We start from the raw sequence: 19,681 nt of genomic DNA on the forward strand, positions 1-19,681 counted from the left end.
CCGACGTCCCGAGATCCCCTTTGTTCTTCGGGAGTTCAACTCCCAACCTGCCCCGATGCAAGCTAGATGTCGGACCCACCCCTTCCAGGTCTCTGGCAGGCGGATCCACAGGGGGCGGAGCGCGAGCCGAAGCCCCGCCCCCCAGCGTAAGGAGCCGCGCTTCCGACCGCGTTGCTCCACTCAAAGTGGCACCACTCACTGCTCCAGCTGGCGGCGCCTGGCCCGAGCTTCGCGCTGGTCGGAGCTCCGCCCCCTGCAGTAGAGCGTGTGCCGTCATTTCCGGCTTCTCTTACCTCCGGTCCCGGGCGTGAGCTGTGAGGGATTAGCGTGTGTGCCGAACTCCACGGAACCATGGTGAGTCTGGCCCCGCTAGCCCTGTCTAAGCCCCACCACGTCCCGCCGTGCCCTGCCGCCTCGCTGTCCCCTCTATTTTCCCTTTGCCGCGGACTCCTTGTGTCTGTCTCTCCTTAGGCCGCCGCACATGGCGCGGGCCGCGGCGTGTGGCCTGCGCCGGGCCACACGCCGGTGAAGCCCTCCATGCCTAGCAGGGGGAGGGGCGGGCCTCCATGCCAGCGTCTTGGGCCTACTAGGCCTCTCCCAGTACCAGAACCCGGGGCCCGGGGCTCAACCCAAGCGAAGAAATTTCTAGTGCCCCGGGCGGGTCGGCGCGGCAGGCCGCGCCCTCTCTTGGGGAGGAGCCTATGGCGACCGGGCTGGAGGGACCGGACGGTGAAGATGGAGGCGGCTCGACCGCGTTGCCTCGTCCACTGGGCGGTTGTTGAGCTAGTGGCTTACAACTCTTGCCTGCCTTATGCTTAGCTTAAAACCATTTTAAGTCTTGGGCCGCCTGGGTGGCTCAGTCGGTTGAGCGGCCGACTTCAGCTCAGGTCACGATCTCGCGGCCCGTGAGTTCGAGCCCCGCGTCGGGCTCTGGGCTGATGGCTCGGAGCCTGGAGCCTGTTTCAGATTCTGTGTTTCCCTCTCTCTGACCCTCCCCTGTTCATGCTCTGTCTCTCCCTGTCTCAAAAATAAATAAAACGTTAAAAAAAAATTTAAAAAACCATTTTAAGTCTTGCCATGTTTAACAGTCTCTTTGGTATAGAATTTTTACTCGCAGAGCCCTAGTAGATCCCAAAAGCAAGGTCGTCTTGCCGTGCAGCTTGCATAAGTCCCTCACTCCCCCCTTAAGTAAATGCCCCAGTGATGGAGAACGTCACTGTTTTGAAAAAGTATGTTGTGCTGTAAATTAAACTTGTCTTTAATATCTGCATATTTTATCTCCATGCGTCTGAATATACTTGTTAAATATTGGTATTCAAACTGATTGTTAATTTTCCTTTTTAGGCGTCCCTTTCCCTCGCACCCGTTAACATCTTCAAGGCTGGAGCTGATGAAGAGAGAGCAGAGACCGCTCGGCTGGTAAGCCTTGTTCTCCCATTCTTTTGAAGATTCGATTGTACTTTTTGAATTTTAAGATTGTAAAATTGATTCTTACCTTCAATCTCTGATTTTTACTCCAGTCCTCTTTTATTGGTGCCATCGCTATTGGAGACTTGGTAAAGAGCACCTTGGGACCTAAGGGCATGGTAAGGAAAACTAGGAATTTTTATGTTTTGATATTGTTTTAGAGCCGTTGGTGGAAATACAGTTAATAACTCAATTTGGGGGGTGCTTTTTAATGTTGGAAAGTTCACTCTTACTTACACACGTAAGATGTGGATATATTCTTCTTGCTAAAAATGAAAACAGTGCTTATAAAGCTAAAGTTCCCTTGGATCACCATCCTGGATCCTCTCCCCAGTGACAACCACTGTTATATCTGGATGTAAGTCTTCCCAATATATTTATGTAGATTTATCTGTGCGTTATGTGTTTTGTTGCATATATTTTGTTCTATCATAGGCACTACACATGTGTACTTTATCTGTAGGTAGTTTTTTAAAATTCCTTTCAGCATTAATGTTTAAATTTTATTTATGACCACATTGAGGGACATTTAGTTTGTTTCCTTTGTTTTTGCTATTACAATGCTGAGACAACCTTGTTAATATTTCCCTGTTCTAGTGTTTTTAGGGGTAGACACCAAGATTTGCTTATGGAGTGTATGCATTGAAAAATTTGAATGGATACTGCCAAATAGCCATCCAGAGTATTTACACATCAACAGTATATGAGAATACGGGTTGATCCATGCATTTTTCCAGATATATTTATATTTTGAACCACATATTTATTATTTATTCCTTTTAGGATAAAATTCTATTAAGCAGTGGACGAGATGCCTCTCTCATGGTAACCAATGATGGTGCAACTATTCTAAAAAACATTGGTGTGGACAACCCAGCAGCTAAAGTTTTAGTTGGTGAGTATGAGGATGATAAGGTTTCGTTAATATTTTGAAACACATTTTTAAATAGGTTGTGTTGATGAACTATACTTGTGATTAATTGATGTCTACTTTTTAATTGTTATCATTATTACAAGCTTCTAGAGTACCATGCATTTATTAATGATAAAACATTTCAGACTGAGAATTTCCAGGGTTTGTCAGGTGAGGAAACCTAGATAAGTGAGATTCAGATTGGTGGTGGGTATGTTTAGAGAATTAGGTAAGCTATGGAGAAGTAATTTAGAATGCAGAATCTCATAAGAATGAGCTAGTAACTATAGCTTCCTTTTTGTAGATATGTCAAGGGTTCAAGATGATGAAGTTGGTGATGGCACTACCTCTGTTACTGTGTTAGCAGCAGAATTGCTAAGGGTAAGAATATCTGAGCAACTTCAATCTCCTTTTATTGTTTTTTGCTCTTGGACCGGAAGTCATTGGGTCCTGCTTCAGGCTTCAGTTTATTTGTTTTGAGAGAGCGTGCATGCACATGAGCAAGGGGGGAGGGAGAGAGAGAATCGCAAGCAGGCTCTGGTGACAGAGCAGAGCCCAAAGTGGGGCTCAGTCCCATGAACCAGGAGATTATGACCTGAGCTGAAATCAAGAGTTAGATGCTTAACTGACTGAGCTACCCAGGAACCCTTTATGTCTTTACTGTTGTGAATGTTCTCTGCTCTTTATTAATAGGAAGCAGAATCTTTAATTGCAAAAAAGATTCACCCACAGACCATCATTGCTGGTTGGAGAGAAGCCACAAAGGCAGCAAGACAGGCTCTGTTGAATTCTGCAGTTGATCATGGGTTGGTATACCAAAATAATGCTATTTTTAAGTATTTAACATTTCTTAGTTTGTCTATTTTTTTTATTTTTTATTTTTAAAAAAATTTTTTTTAACGTTTATTTATTTTTGAGACAGAGAGAGACAGAGCATGAACAGGGGAGGGGCAGAGAGAGAGGGAGACACAGAATCTGAAACAGGCTCCAGGCTCTGAACTGTCAGCACAGAGCCCGATGTGGGGCTCGAACTCACGGACTGTGAGATCCTGACCTGAGCCGAAGTCGGACGCTTAACCGACCAAGCCACCCAGGCGCCCCGTTAGTTTGTTTAGTTTTGAGAGATTTAGAGAATCTTACAAGCAGGCTCCATGCTTGGCACTGAGCCTGACTCAGGGCTCAGTCTCATGATTGTGAAGTCATGACCAGAGCCAAAGTCAGGAGTCAGATGTTTAACTGACTGAGCCACCCAGGTGCCCCTTAACATTCTTTTCAAAATATGCTCCATACAGAAAGTCTGGAGAATAAAAGCATTTACAAACATAACCCTGTTGCCTCATCCTGCCCTGATAACAAAACAAACCCTCCATGTTTCACTTCACATACAGGCTGGGTTTCCAGTTTCCTGTGGATATAATCACACAACACACAGAAACAAATAGTATTGTGTAGAGAATTTTACAGCTTCTAACTTAGTTGAATAATAAGGATATTTCTGAGTGTTAGTATTTTCTGCATTATTAGTTTTAATAGAGGTATGCATTTGATTATAGTATAATTTATCTATTTGTGTTTGGAAATCTGTGTTTTGATTGATAATTTTTAGCTTTATAGTAATGTGACAAATCTCTTTCCTAAAAAAATGTTTCAAGAAGTATAATTGGTGAGTCCAAAGGTATATGTGTATTTTAAGGCATTTTTATTTACCAGTAACTCTCTAGAAAACATTAATTCTCACTCCCAATATCTGTATAGCAATACCTATTTTTCCATGCTCTTGGAGCATTTGCTATTTTTTTGTTGGCTTATTCGTTTATTGGTATTTTGCCAGATAGGTGGGAAATTAGTAACTTTTAATTTCGCATTTCTTGATTATTGGTGGTGAGCTCTAATTCTTTTTCTGTGGCTTAGAGCCCTGACTGGGGTGAAATGATCTACTGACACCTATTTGGATAAATTTCAAAAAGAAAAATAGGATTGATATCTTTGGAGAAGCATTTTAAGAACAGGCATGAGTCTTCTGTTTTTTTGTTTTTTGTTTTTTTAGTTCTGACGAAGTTAAGTTCCGTCAGGATTTAATGAACATTGCAGGAACAACATTATCCTCAAAACTTCTTACTCATCACAAAGACCACTTTACTCAGTTAGCTGTAGAAGCTGTTCTCAGACTGAAAGGCTCTGGTAATTTGGAGGCAATTCATGTCATCAAGAAGCTAGGAGGAAGTCTGGCAGATTCCTATTTAGATGAAGGTATGTATATGTTAAATATGGGAAAACAAGGTTTGATCAGATGTTGAGGGCTAAATAGCGAATCCTGTTTTTAGCTAGTCAGGACTAGTGACACTTCACAAAGCCAGAAAACTTGTCTTTAAGAATACAAATACATTTTTGTCATTCTGATCCATTTATTATGTGTAACTATGTGCTTCATCTCACTCCATCCCAGCATTTCTTTGATAATCTCTAGGTTTTACTTATGCCAAGAAGTTATTACTTGCAGTGTCTAATAAGGAGAAATTGTAGTCTTAGTAGAAATCAGCTACTCTGAAATAGCACTTTTTCCAGCAAGGGTTTGTGTTAAGTCATATCATTTAGTTGGTGTAGGTATTGAGGGTATAGTTGCTGGTGTTTTTTAAAGTGATACAGAAGTCTTAGCAATTGCTATTTTCTTACTAATAGTGTATTTTGTTCTTAGAATATGAATTTTTCAAAACATCTTTACATTGTATTTACTTCACAAAATGACTTCTGGAGTGGAATGTGTAGGCGTTCTCTTCTATAGAGGAGAAACAGGAACAAGTTGTGTTTTACCAGTGATTCGTACTTCATTTATAGGTCATTTGTATTTCAAGGCAGTAACAATTCTGAAAATACTCTGTGTTGAATTTATCTATGAGGGCTGTGTAGCATTTCTAAAAGAGGCTAGTGGGTAGGTAAGGATAATGAAAACAAAGATAGCTACCATTTCTGAATGCTACATTCTTGAATATTCTGTGCCAAGCATTCTAATAGGAATTTAACTTAAAATTTTATTTATCCCTCATTATGTTGTTGATCCAGTGATTGAGAATTAGGTTCATCTTAATAGGGTGGAAAACCCAACATGAAAATGGAAAAGGTAAAAGTTATGTATGCCTCTAAAAGAAGCTTGGAGAAAGAGTTCCAAATCATCAGGCCTCTAGGCTGGAAACGAGCATCTGTGCCACTGGTGATACTCCTGTTTTACAGATGACTAGCTAAGGTTGATTAATTTGTCCAAGAGTCTGTACATAGCCTGTAAGCAGCATGAGTATGATTGGGGCAGGTTTGTCTGACTCCATTATACATGACTTTTTCATTTTCTTAACCGGCTTCAGTGCTTCAAAAAGTTCAGTAATCTCTAGGAATACCTTGTTTTTCTGAATCCTCAGTTTTTCTGTTGTGTTGGCTTTAAAGGAATGAAAGTGGATTTATTAGCATTATGTTGTAATCCACATCTGCATATTTTGTATATTTTGTGGAACAAAAGTTTCAAAATACTGTGTTTATTCTTAAAGTTTGTGCTGTACTCTTACATTTCCACCTGCTAAGTTCATTTTTATGATCACTGCTTTAATGGAATGCTTTATAGGTTCTAGGAGCTTGAAGAATTGGACTCAAATGTGTTCTTTGAAAGTAATTTGATAAAGCAGACATCTATAGAAGATTTATCAATATAGCTTTCAAGTATTTAATATAGTATTCTGTATTGTAGGCTTTCTGTTGGATAAAAAAATTGGAGTAAATCAACCAAAGCGAATTGAAAATGCTAAAATTCTTATTGCAAACACGGGTATGGATACAGATAAAATAAAGGTATGTTAACTACATTTCTTGGAATTCTAATTGTTAGCTGCTTTATAAACTCAGGCTGAGAATCACTTGCACTTAAAAAAAAAACCTAGAATATATATGAATGTATCCAAATACATAATTTCAGTGTATTTATGTGAAAATGTTTATGTTGAGACTCTTAAGTGTTGTTTTTATGCTTTCCTTTGTTTTAGATATTTGGTTCCAGGGTAAGAGTTGATTCTACAGCAAAAGTGGCTGAAATAGAACACGCAGAAAAGGAAAAAATGAAGGAGAAAGTTGAACGTATTCTTAAGCATGGAATAAATTGCTTTATTAACAGGTCCGTATGTGGTTTTGCTAACAATAGTTATAATAATGTAATACATGATTTATGTCTTTGAAGGCTTATGGAAATACTTAATATGGAATTAGTGACTTGTTATTTAGAAACATGTTTTTTCTGAATATAATTAGAATTTTATGGCAAGGCACTTGTATTATTATGATTTTGGTGATGTTTTATGTTAATACACTTTACCAAACCTTTTTTTATTAATAACAAAATAGTTAAAAAAAAAAAAAAAAAGTTTTTTGATGTTTGTTTATTTTTGAGAGAGACAGAGACAGAATGCGAGTGGGTTGGGACAGAGACAGAGGGAGGCGCAGAATCAGAAGCAACCCAGGCTCCTAGCTGTCAGCACAGAGCCTGACGCGAGGTTTGAACTCACGAGCTGTGAGATCATGACCGGAACCGAAGTCGGACGCTCAACCGACTGAGCCACCCAGGCACCCCACAAAGTAGTTTTTTGATTTGACAGTTACAGTTTTAGAGTTTTGGACTAATTGTGTGTGTGTGTGATATATATATCTGGTGGAGAGGTTCAATTCCCATATCAAATGATGAGAGTTTGAAGTGGCAAAAAATTAATACCAAAGAAAACAAGAATGAAGAGATCAAGTTTTAGATAAGAATTTTGTCTTGTTTTTTAAAATCATTTATTTTGATTTTTTTTAATGTTTATCTTTGAAAGAGAGCACAATCAGGGGAGGGGCAGAGAGAGGGAGACACAGAATCCAAAGCAGGCTCCAGGCTCCAAGCTGTCTTCACAGAACCCGATCAGGGCTCGAACTCACGAACCATGAGAGAGTGACGTGAGCTGAAGTTGGATGCTTAACCGAGTGAGCCACCCAGGCACCCTAAAGTTTGTTTTTGAGAGAGTGTATGCTTGTGCACAAGTAAGGTAGGGAGGGACAGAGAGAGAGGAGACAGAATTCCAAGCAGTCTCCATGCTGAGAGTCTGATGCGGGGCTTGAACTCATGAACTGTGAGATCATAACCTGAGCTGAAGTCAAGAGTCAGACACTTAACTGAGTCACTCAGGCACCTGTTTTCTTTAATTTCTGTGAAAAAGTATGTGTATGCTGCTTCTGTGTATTCTTTTTTTTTCAAAGTTTATTTATTTTGAGAGAGCATGCACGCAGGGAAGGGGCAAGGTGGGGGAGAGAATCCCAAGTAGGCTTAGTGCTATCAGCAGAGTCCAAGGTGGGGCTTAAACCCACGAACTGTGAGGTCATGACCTGAGCTGAAATCAAGAGTTGAATGCTTAACTGACAGAGTCACCCAGACGCCTTTCCCCATGTTTCTTAATTGTTAGTGTCTAAGGCATTTTTGGGTTTTTTTTTCCCCCCACAAAGGCAATGGAAATTTTTTTTCAGTAAAACTAGAAAAGAGTCAATAAAAAGTCACAACACTATCCACTCCAGTGGTCTGAGGCAGCGTAAAATGGAATCAGGTGTCAGGCACTCCGGGCCCCGTAGCTTGCTTCCATGGCTCTCAGACCAGCTTCCATCTTTGGGGCCCTGATGTTATAGGGCCGAACATGTAGGATCCAATAGTAGTGAGGGCCATTTCCTGGCAAGGCCTAGAGGCAAGAACTCTAGACTGGAGTTTTGGCAAGGAGTCCTCTATTCTCTTCCAGGTTCAGGGGGCCTAAAACCACTGCTTTGAATTCAGTTTACTCATTCCCACCTCAGGGCCTCTAATGTACCTAATTTTCCCTCTGGTTGGCTCCCTTGGATTGTTTTAAATGGTGAAAATGCCAAGAGGAACAACATGTTTCTGTCAGTGAACTTTGGTTAACTTTGACAGTTAATATTTGATGAAAAATAATTGTTCTAGGCCAGATGTTTGTGGGCTTCTTTTGTTTGTTTTAATGTTTATTTATATTGTTAGAGCATGTGCAAGGGAGACAGAATCCCAAGCAGGCTCCATGCCACTAGCACAGAGCCCCATGCTGGGCTTGATCTCACAAATGTGAGATCATGACCTGAGCCCAAATGAAGAGTCAGATGCTTAACCCACTGAGCCACCCAGGCATGCTTGTGGGCTTTTTAAAAAGAAGTTTGTAAACTGTGTGATCTGTGAATCTGAGAACATGCATTTTGCCTAACAGTGCTTTATAATAATTATTTTTAAAACTTTTTTTAGCCTTTTTTTTTTAATTAAGTTTCAAACTTTTAAACATGTCCTTTTTATACTCCTGATAGAAAAATAATACCCCATTGGGGCACCTGAGTGGCTCAGTTGGTTAAGGGCCTGGCTCTTGGTTTCATCTTGAGTGGTGATCTCACATATTATGAATTCGAGCCCCACATTGGGCTCTGCGCTGACAGTGTGGAGCCTGCTTGAGATTCTCTCTCCCCTCTCTCTCCCCTCTGCCTCTACCCCGCTTGTGCACCCTCTCTCTCTCAAAACAAACTTTAAAAAAAATCTCGTTTTGGAAAATAGAAACGTATAAAGAAGGAACAGAGTCTAGGGTCTGACCTTCCTGAAATTCTTTTATTAAGCTGATCTGTGTGTGTAGTGTTCTAGCTTCAGTTTTTCACTTACTTACGATGGCATGCTGTAAACTTTTGTAACTTGGTTTTTTTTTTTTTTTTTTCAGTCTAATATATTTTTAAAATTACAAAGTTCTCATAACTGGTAAATTGTGATCTGCACAAACACTCCCCAGTGGACATTAAGGTCGTTGGCAGGTTTTGCTGTTCTCTAAAAATTTTTTACAAATATCATCATTAAAATCTTTTAACGTTTATTTTTTTTTTGAGAGACAGAGCATGAGAGGGGGAGAGGCAGAGAGGGAGACACAGAATCCGAAGCAGGCTCCAGGCTCTGAGCTGTCAGTGCAGAGCCTGATGCGGGGCTCGAACCCACGAACTGTGAGATCATGACCTGAGCTGAAGTCAGGTGCTTAACTGACTGAACCACCTGGCACCCCAAAATCTTTTAATATCTAAATTTATTTTCCTATTGTAGAGCCTCAGGAGTGGAATTAAAGCATGTGAACATTGACGTGGGGTTTTTTTGTTTTTAAGTTTTTTTTTTAATGCTTATTTATTTTTGAGAGAGAGGGAGGGAAAAAGGGCAGGCAGAGAGAGAGGGAGACACAGAATGTGAAGCAGTCTCTAGGCTCCCAGCTGTCAGCACAGAACCCAATGTGGGGCTCAAACTCAGGAACTGTGAGATCATGACCTGAGCCGAAGTCGGATACTTAACTGACCCCTGACGTGGTTTTTGATGCATTTTTTGCTACATTACTTTTCAGAATTATGGGTCTAGTTTATCCTATTAGTTAACAATATAAAATACCTGTTTTCAGTACTAGCATGAATGCACTAAGTTTTGTAATTTATAAATTATTGCATACGGAAGATACGGTAAAATTTGTATTGGTGAGGTAAAAATGGTTCCATGTTTTTTAGTCTGTTGAATTTTAGACTTGTGAAATAACAATTTTGAACAATATTTTTATTTTATTTATAGGCAGTTAATTTATAATTATCCTGAACAGCTCTTTGGTGCTGCTGGTGTTATGGCTATTGAACATGCAGATTTTGCAGGTGTGGAACGCTTAGCTCTTGTCACAGGTATGGGAAAAAGGCATTAATTTCTTTTTTCTTTCTTTATTTTATTTATTTTTTTAAGTTTATTTTGATAAAGGGAGAGAGGCAGAGAGAAAATCCCAAACAGGCTCCGTGAGGTCAGTGTAGAGCACGATGCAGGTCTTGATCTCACAACCCTTGAGATCATGACCTGAGCAAAAAGGAAGAGCTTAACCAACTGAGCCACCCAGGCGCCCTAAAAGGCATTAATTTCCAACAAACACTAATCGCTCTTGGATTTATTAAATGTTAGTGTATGGAACTTATTGCTGAGAGTACAAAGAAGTACCTTTAGCGGGCTTAGAAAATAAACCATTATTCTGAAATCTGATTTATGGTTTTTTGACATCTTTAGTTATGTTATTTTACTATATACCAAATTATATGCTAGGTTTTCCCTCTCCTTTTTTGTTACATTGTTTTAAAGATACTAGATCTTTTCTCACAAACCCACAGGACCATTGTTCTATATCTAAAGAAACAAAAACTTAAAAAAGGAGTGTTCGGTTTTATCTAGTTTATTTTTAGTGGTGAGTAGTCCAATGCTTTGTGCCCTCTGTGGTAGTAAGTTACCATAATAACCTTTATTGAACACTTAACTATATGTCAGAGAGTGGGTCAAGTGCTTGCACACTGTTTTTGTTAATTCATTTAAATTTGTGGGTAATCAATGTTGAACTAAGTGTGAAAACAATTCAGCAATGAATAACGAAAAGTTTCGTATACTCTAATATGCTTCGGTAGAGGTATGAGTTTCATAATCCCAGTTGTGTGGAATAAAAATATATTTATCAGTAAGATCACATCTACATCAGAATGACAGAGTGTAATTTGTTTATGTTGGGGTAATAGTTTTTAAAGTAACCTTAAAGACGTAAGTGTAGCAACCTTTATTCTCTAATTTTTAGGCCCTTGAAAATAAATGAATATGTTGGAAAGGTGGTTTGGGATCTGGCAATGAGAATTTAAGGAGAGGGGTTTGAGATGTAAAGGCACTAGGAATGTTGAATTTTCAAGTGCCATGAGTATTAGAAATAAAAGTATACTAACTATTGTAAAGGGTAGTATTGGTTTCATGTCAGAGTAACTTTTTCAACCATTTTTAATAATTTTGAGAAGTGTGGTCTTCTGACCTAAAAAAAGACTTTTTTCTTTCATTAGTTACTTTGAAATGGGTTTATTCTTTCTTTAATTACTTTGAAATAGGTTTACTTTAAAGTTTTTTACGAGCAATTACATACTTGATGCTTAAGGTAATAAAATTTAGGGTGTAATTCCTCCTTTAAGATAACAAAATTAAAGATACGCCCTAAGAATTAAATGTGAATGATAGCACATTCATAGGATAAGTTGATCTCATAAGGACTTGATACATGAAATTGCCACATACACTCAGAGGAAAATTGACTGCACCAAGCACACCCAACTGCAAAGTTGATCTTACCCCGTTGGTGCCTCCTATCTTTAGCTTACTTGTTTTTAAGATGTGTGAAATTGGTTCTCATAAACGTCAAGGATACACATACATGTTTTTTCTAAGCCAGTATAGAGAAGTTAGTGAATTTAAGATAAGTGAAAATTCTCATAAGCCAAATTAGTCTCATTTTGGGGATGTGATGTCCCAAATGTATTGTGTCTCACATCTAGAACACAAAGCAGTCTCAGGAATTTGCCAATCAAAAGTCAAAAGAACTTCAGCTGTACGGATGAGTATAAATCAGTATAAAAATGACCCAGAGTCTTTTTCTATAATTTTTTTTGTAAAATAGATATAAAGCATCCATTATTCTGAGTTACAGTAAAAAAGTAGGAAAAGAGGGGTTGGTTGATGGTAGAGGAAATCTACTTTATTAGATGAGAGTAGTGAGGTAGAGAAAGGGATTTTAAAATGGAAGTTTAACTTTTGCCTAATTAACGAGGAAAGGAAATGGCTGAACTTTTCAGTTTACACCATAGAAGATGGAGGGAAAATAGGAATAGAAATAAGACCTAGGAGTAAAGTAAAAATTTTTTTGACATCTCACTAGGTTTGCTCTGGGAAATTTTCAGTATACGTTTTCCCTTTTTCTAGGCTTTCTGAGATTGTAGTTACTGTAATGATTAGCAGGTATCAGGTGCTCCTTTAAGCAGTTTCTAAGGTTTACATCTGTTGACATAGTAGAATTAGTCAAATATTCTTATGTTTTGAGAAATTGGATCATAAGGGTACTGGTTTTCTAGACAGGATTCAAAAGGGAATCTGTATTCTACAGTGTGCTGCACATATAGGTCTAAAGAGACTGCTTGGATTTGAATTCCACTTTACTGTATTTGTTAGTGCTATGTAATCTTGAACAAGAAACTAAATATCTCTTTGCCTTGATTTTAGTATTTCCTAACAGTATCTCTGAGGGTTGTAAAGATTAAATAGATTATTTGAAGTGCTTCAAAGTGCTTGGCATGTAGTAAGCAGTCAACTTTAAAAATGTCAGTTCATTAGTTCTTACTGGAAAACAGATTTTTCAATGTGTTGTGCATTTAATTAATGTGTATTTATGTTCATAGGTGGTGAAATTGCTTCTACCTTTGACCACCCAGAACTAGTGAAGCTTGGAAGTTGTAAGCTTATTGAGGAAGTCATGATTGGAGAAGATAAACTGATCCACTTTTCTGGGGTAGCACTTGGTGAGTGATTATATAGATCCTGATTTAGGTTCCTAAAGGTTTGATAGACTCTGTTGAAGTTAAAAGAAGTAGTTACTGTATTTACTAGAATATGATGTGTCTTAATTCTTGAGAGGCATGATGTATATTAATCTCAGTTTCTTTTGAGATAAGCCTCATGTTAATCTTGCCTTTGTGAACAGTATATTCAACATGATTGTTTTCTAGGTACCTTAGAACTACTGTGAACATGGATTATTAGCAAAAAGAATGTACAACAGCAGAGGACATGTCCGCTTTTAAAACCAAAGAATAATTATAACCAATATCTACATAAAGATTAGAAGGCAAACTTGTCTTTTATAACTAAGTGTTCACTGTGACCTAAGAATCTTATCTTTTAACTTTAGGTGAAGCTTGTACCATTGTTCTGCGTGGTGCCACTCAACAAATTTTAGATGAAGCAGAAAGATCTTTGCATGATGCTCTCTGTGTTCTTGCCCAAACTGTGAAGGATTCTAGAACAGTTTATGGAGGAGGTAAGCGTTTTAAAAATACTGAACATGGTTTATTCAAGTATAGTAATGGTTTTGGCTTTAATGATTTTTAGAAAGCTTATATATAGTACTTTTGAGTTTAATTTTAAAATGTTTGATGTATCTTAAGGGAAATAAGTAATTCAGGGTCTTGGAGATTAAATAAAATATTTAATTGGAATTTAATTTTAATCTGCAGGCTGTTCCGAGATGCTGATGGCTCATGCTGTGACACAGCTTGCCAGTAGAACACCAGGCAAAGAAGCTGTTGCAATGGAGTCTTATGCTAAAGCACTGAGAATGGTAAGTTGATAAAGAGATCTGAACTCCCATTTTGTGAGTATTGATGGTTTTTTAAATGAATACATTTTCCTATTGTAGACATGTTTGCCTTTTTGGCATTAAGAAAACTGGTTCACGCCACTTAAATTTGATTCTGGAGTTTATCTTTTTTATGAGCAGTAATTAAAAGGAACAATTTTACATGGTTTCTAAATGTATAATTTTAAAAAGGTGTCCTAGTTAGAAGTAAATCCACTTTCTTATAGAATATTTGCTATTTGTCTTACCTTGTAGTTGCCAACTATCATCGCCGATAACGCAGGCTATGACAGTGCAGATCTCGTGGCGCAGCTCCGAGCTGCCCATAGTGAAGGCAATACAACTGCTGGACTGGGTAAGAAATTGCATGAAACCTTGTAGTAATTTTGGTAGTAACTTTACCAAGTTATTCTTTTTTTCTTTAAGCTGAATTCTCATAATAACCATAAAAAAGTTTCCTGTGGCCCTTGCCTCTGTAATTGTTACATATTTTAGGAAAATGTTTAACTTCATATTCTCAACACTGCCAGAACTGTTTTTCCATAAAGGGTATAAAACTAATTAGAAGATTTGTAACTAGTTTATTATGACTGTGAGATTGAAATACATAAACAGTACGAATATTTTCAAATAAGTATAAACATAATGTTAAGTTTATTATAGTATAATCAACATTCAATTTTAATCTCCTAGGAAACTTACTATGAGACATTCTTGAGTGTGGATCTTTGATACATAGATAAAAGTGGCCAAAAGGGCAGATTTTAATTCAAATTGAAAAATTTCCCAATGAACTGTCCAAGACAGGAATAGTAAGAGGGTAGATAATCCTGGCACTGCAGAAGAGAGGTAATGAAAATGATCTGTCAGAAGGTGAAGTAGGGATTCTCACAAGAAGAAAAGTAGATGACTTCTAAATTCTCTTCCAGTTTTAGGAATCCATGGTAGGGGCACCTGGCTGGCTCAGTTGGTAGAGCATGGGACTCTTGATCTCAGGGTTGTGAGTTCGAGCCCCGCATTGGGTGTAGATTACTTCTAAAAATTGAAATCTTAAAAGAAAAAAGAATCCATGGTAATTAGTGATAAGCACATCTTATGTGTAGTAATTTTACTTTTGTTTTTATTTTTTACTATTATTTTGAGAGCGAGAGAATCCCAAGCAGGCCCCATGCTGTCAGCACAGAGCCCAGCATGGAGCTCAGTCCCACGAACCATGAGATCATGACCTGAGCTGAAAGCAAGAGTTGGAGGCTTAACTGACTAAGTCACTGCTCCCTGCGGTAATTTTACACATGTACGTACATATACACACGTGTATATATATGTACGTAGATAAAGATAGGTGATTGAGGGGCGCCTGGGTGGCTCAGTATGTTAAGTGTCAACTCTTGGTTTCAGCTCAGGTCATAAACTTGCAGGTTGTGAGTTCGAGCCCTGTGTCGGGCTCTTTGCTGACATTGTGGAGCCTGCTTGGGATTCTCTCTCTCTCCCTTTCTGTCTGCCCCTCCCCAACTTGCTTTCTGTTTGTCTCTCAAAATAAATGAATAAACTTAAAAATGTTAAAAAAAAACTGAGTGTTCTATATTCATTTTCCATTATTTGACCTAGTTGACCTCCATTAATACAGATGATTAGTAGTTGACCTTTTAATTTTCTCAAAAGCCTTGAGTGATAGGCTGATGAGAATGCTCTAATTAAATTGAGTGGTTGGGTCTTGTGATCTCATTTTTTATAAACATTAATTTTATTTGTTGTAAGTCATTAGAGATATTTTGATAATTTAGTTGCTAAAACTATAGTTTAGGGGTGCCTGGGTGGCTCAGTCGGTTGGGCGACTGACTTCGGGCTCAGGTCACAATGTCACAGTTGGTGAGTTCGAGCCCCACGTCGGGCTCTGTGCTGACAGCTCAGAGCCTGGAGCCTGCTTCAGATTCTGTGTCTCCCCTTCTCTCTGCCCCTCCCTTGCTCACGCTCTGTGTCTCTCTGTCTCTCAATAATAAATAAATGTTTTTAAAAAAAAAACAGCTATAGTTTATTTAGTAAATACTGTGTCTTTTTTCAGATATGAAGGAAGGTACCATTGGAGATATGGCAGCACTGGGTATAACAGAAAGTTTCCAAGTAAAGCGACAAGTTCTTTTGAGTGCAGCTGAAGCAGCAGAGGTGATTCTGCGTGTGGACAACATTATCAAAGCAGCACCAAGGTATTGTAGCACTTTAACACACATTTCTTAGAAAAAAATTGTTTTTTAAAATTATTATTGTTTTTTAATGTTTACTTAGAGAGCGTGCCCACATGAGGGAGGGGCAGAGAGAGAGGGAGAGAATCCCAAATAGGCTCTGCACTGTCAGGGTGCAGCCCAGTGTGGGGCTTGATCCCATGATCTGTGAGATCGTAACAAGAGTTGAAATCAAGAGTTGAATGCTCAACCAACTGAGCCACTAGGTGCCCCTCTTACAAAAAAATTAACACAGAAGCAAAAAATAGATAACTGGGTATGTTTGGTAATTGTAGTTGATAGAGCCATTTCTGCCTAACTAAAAGTATTACGCATGTTATTTAAAATCTGTAGTCATAACTCTTAAAGTCAAAAAAGTTCAGGGAGAGAGGGGTACAGGTAACACAGGAGAGCTCTCAGAATTGACATAAAGAGGCAGGCTTGGAAAGGTTAAGAACCATACTGCATGGGGGTGAGGGCTGTAGTAGTAAGAATGAATGTCTTTTTACCAGGATGAGTCCGCTATAGTCCTCTATCCTGGGTACACTTTTTCATATAGGTAATCTTAAGTACATGATGTCCAGAGTTCCTTATATGTTCCATTTCAGCAGTTTTTTTAAGGTGTCAAATTTTTTCAGAAACTTATTCATGTAAAAAATGGTTAGCCAGAATATCTTAACTTCTGAAGATTTAGTTAACTTAATTGTTCTTACTAGTAGTTATGAAAATATTAATTTTACCTGTTGAAGTGGTAGTTCATGAAATTGAGAGGGGATGGTGGCCTGCACCAGGAGATAAGAGGTGAGGGCGGTCAGGAGGTGTTGATCATAGATTTTGAAGGTGGAGCCTGCAGAATTTGATGATGGGCTGTATATAAGGTATAAGGAAAAGGAATGAAGGATAATCCAATCCAAGGTTCTTGTTGGGAGAAATAAAGTTTCTCTTATGTGAGTCTCTTGTGAATAGAAGCAGAGAAGTGGGATGGTAGCTAGAGGATGTGTGGGTCTTTACTGTGAATGTTCAGTGCTATGTGGAGTGATCTCGTAGGGGGAGATGAATGCAGAAGGAGGGAGCAGCCCACTGAGTAGCTGTGAGAAGGAGTGGGAGAATGAGAGGGGGGGTGCTGGTTTTAGTTGGAAGCACGGGGAGTTCATCCCTGGGAACAGGAGGGAAGTAGGAACATCATTAGGAAATTGCACCTTAAATGGACTAAGGTTAAGGTACAAGGAATTTCTTTGTGCAGTCGTGCAGCATCCACTTGAGTGCTTTTTTCTATTACATCCCATTACTATTAGAAAGAGGAAAGAGTAGAAAGGAGTGATTTGGATGTGGAAAGAAAAGGGGGAAATGGTATTTAAATCTGTGGTGTAGTAGAAGAAGGCCTGGGCTGAAAATAGTTTCTCTGTGGTAGGGAAATGAGCAGTCATTTTGAAATGGAAAGTTGGTGAGGGAAGGAGAAATTGAAAGTTTTGGAAGCTGTGCCAGCAGAGATGGTTGTGCAGTTCTGTTTTCTCCTGTCTTTAAGCAGAATGATAACAAAAGGAAACTGGTCTGTAAAGTTTTCCTAATAGGCCACATAATCATGCCCTGCCCTCATAAATCTTTGCAATGACTTGACACCCTCAACCACGTTTGTAATATGTTCCTTGGTATATACCTCATTTGATCTGATACCACTGTTTTAGTGGTTTAAGTGTCTATTAAATTTAGTAGATGTTCTCCGTAATTGCAGTAAAGAAACCTGAATAATTTTGTTTAACTCAGCCTTCCCAAACATACTGGTCTGGGGACTCTTCATACCCATTATTAACCAGGGGACTCTTACTCCATTCCAGACCAGTTGCCCTGTGAACTGTCACAGCTTGATAAGTTTCTATATTGACATCTTTTAGCATCCTTTAGTCCTACTCCCATAAGCTTCCAAGGTTGAAAGATTTATTTCCTTATATGGTCCCAGTATACTCTTTCAGTGTTTTTAGACTTTGCTTCTCTGGAATGATTGCTGTGTTTGTCTTTAGAAGCAGTGCTTATACAGGCAGTAAGTAAAATTCTGTTAGTACCTCTGCCATGCCTCCTTCCTGAGAGGTTTGTTATTTTCTCACCAAAGAATAAAAGTTTAACATCTAAGATGTATATGAAAGGCACTGTTGACATACTTTAGTGAGTTTCCCAGCTTACCTACTGGCATTTGTTTTCATTCGTTTAGAATAGCAAGAAAAATAGAGATTTTTAATCTGGAGGCCCCAAAGTCTTGTCATTCTACATACAACTTGTGGTTAAGAGTACCTGTCTTTGTCTTTGACTAATTTAGTAGTAGAATTCCCTAATGCATTTGCTGAAAACATGCATTAACCTTTTAATGGAGAATATGTATTTGTTAAGTAGGTTGTTGGGATGAGAAATAGAGTATTGCTAAATACCTACAGGTCTTCACGTTCCATAGATTTGTAATGTCCTCTTACTAGTGTAGTAGTAATTGAGGGATATTAATTATGAGGTAGAAACAGCATCTTTGTTACAGAGAATTGGTTATAATGGTTTTAATAAAATTAAGAATTTAGCTGTGTTTGTATTTGCTATAAATCTTTGGTTACAGTCATGCTTTTCATTTTTACCATTGCCTTTTTCTTAAGTGTTTGTTTTATAATCCTTGCAGGAAACGTGTCCCTGATCACCACCCCTGTTAAACATTCCCATGTGCTGTTGAGCTCTGGACCAGGTAGTTCATAGCAAAGTTGTGTTTGAAAGACTTCCACCTATTAAAGAAGACTGTGGTATTGAAGTTTATCTGTGGCTCTTGTATCCTTAAGTTTGGACATTTAACTGACCATCTGTTTTAACATGGGTCTAATTTATTTGCTGTTTCATTTTCCATAAAACTCAGTTGATTTAAAAGTTCGTTTCTCATATTGTGCATCAAAATAAAAATTTGAACAATTATCTGTTCTTACCTGTCTTAGTGATTTGTACTCTGTTTTTAATTATGTAATGGGAGCAAATGATTATACTCTGTATAGAGTTGTTCAGCTTAACTAATGATTGGCCTTACATGATTATGAAATAATTATCAAGTCCAAGTCACACATGATAAACATAGGTTAATCTCTTGGTTTTTAATCCTATATAACTTATTAGCCATTTAATTTTGTTTAGTGAAAGTACTCATTTAATTTTGTATAGTCGAAGTACCGTCTCTTATATAGGAAACAATTATGGTGTAAACATTATTTCAAGTTTGAAAGAGTCCTATATTACTTACTTTTTAAATGTTACTTTTGAGAGAGTGTGTGAGCAGAAGAGGGCCAGAGAGAGAAGGGGACAGAGGATCTGAAGCGGGTTCTGTGCTGACAGCGAGCCCGGTATGGAGCCCGGTATGGGGCTCATACTCCCCAAACATGAGATCGTGACCTGAGCCGAAGTCGGCCTCTTAACCGATTGAGCCACCCAGGTGTCCCGAAAGAGTCCTCTATTTTAAAAGTTGCTTGTTACAAGCTGCTTCTCAAGGACCTTTGATGCTTTAAAGGGCAATATCCTCTTAAAGAACATGGATGTGGTTAGATTTAAGCATTACTGATTGTTGTTTTGTTAATGCTTTTCGGTTTTGGCACATGGCCAAGAGGAGAGAGAATGGGGATAGGTATGTACTTTGTTAATGGTTTAAAAGTGAATTTAGTTTTGGAAGTTATTTTAATGCATCAGTGTATAGCAGAATGCCCAAGAAATAAAGTGCAGCAGTAGGTTATAAGTTTTTACAGGGTATCTGTGCTAGCTTAATGGAGAGACATTTTATTCCCATAGAAGAGCAAAAGGGTTTTCAAGGAAACACT

General features: G+C 38.4%; 1 protein-coding gene across 1 annotated transcript; it reads left to right on the forward strand.

Annotated features, from left to right (window-relative positions):
- The first annotated feature begins 223 nt into the window (after nt 1-223).
- CCT2 (chaperonin containing TCP1 subunit 2) lies at nt 224-18,794 on the forward strand. Its single transcript, XM_060657004.2, has 16 exons — nt 224-354; nt 1,345-1,419; nt 1,521-1,586; nt 2,251-2,362; nt 2,685-2,761; nt 3,074-3,186; nt 4,428-4,630; nt 6,114-6,214; nt 6,406-6,533; nt 10,017-10,120; nt 12,680-12,799; nt 13,189-13,317; nt 13,514-13,617; nt 13,891-13,990; nt 15,698-15,839; nt 18,511-18,794. The coding sequence occupies exons 1-16, from the start codon at nt 352-354 to the stop codon at nt 18,539-18,541; spliced, it is 1,608 nt and encodes a 535-aa protein (XP_060512987.1). The 5' UTR covers nt 224-351; the 3' UTR covers nt 18,542-18,794.
- The last annotated feature ends 887 nt before the right edge of the window (nt 18,795-19,681 follow it).

Source organism: Panthera onca, chromosome B4 (genome assembly GCF_046562875.1).
Source record: "Panthera onca isolate mPanOnc1 chromosome B4, mPanOnc1 haplotype 2, whole genome shotgun sequence".
Classification (NCBI taxonomy): Eukaryota; Metazoa; Chordata; class Mammalia; order Carnivora; family Felidae; genus Panthera; species Panthera onca.

Coding starts and splice junctions, on each gene's coding strand:
- CCT2 (XM_060657004.2), top strand. Junction 6,215..6,405: donor TGGATACAGATAAAATAAAG/GTATGTTAACTA, acceptor CCTTTGTTTTAG/ATATTTGGTTCCAGGGTAAG. Junction 10,121..12,679: donor ACGCTTAGCTCTTGTCACAG/GTATGGGAAAAA, acceptor TTATGTTCATAG/GTGGTGAAATTGCTTCTACC.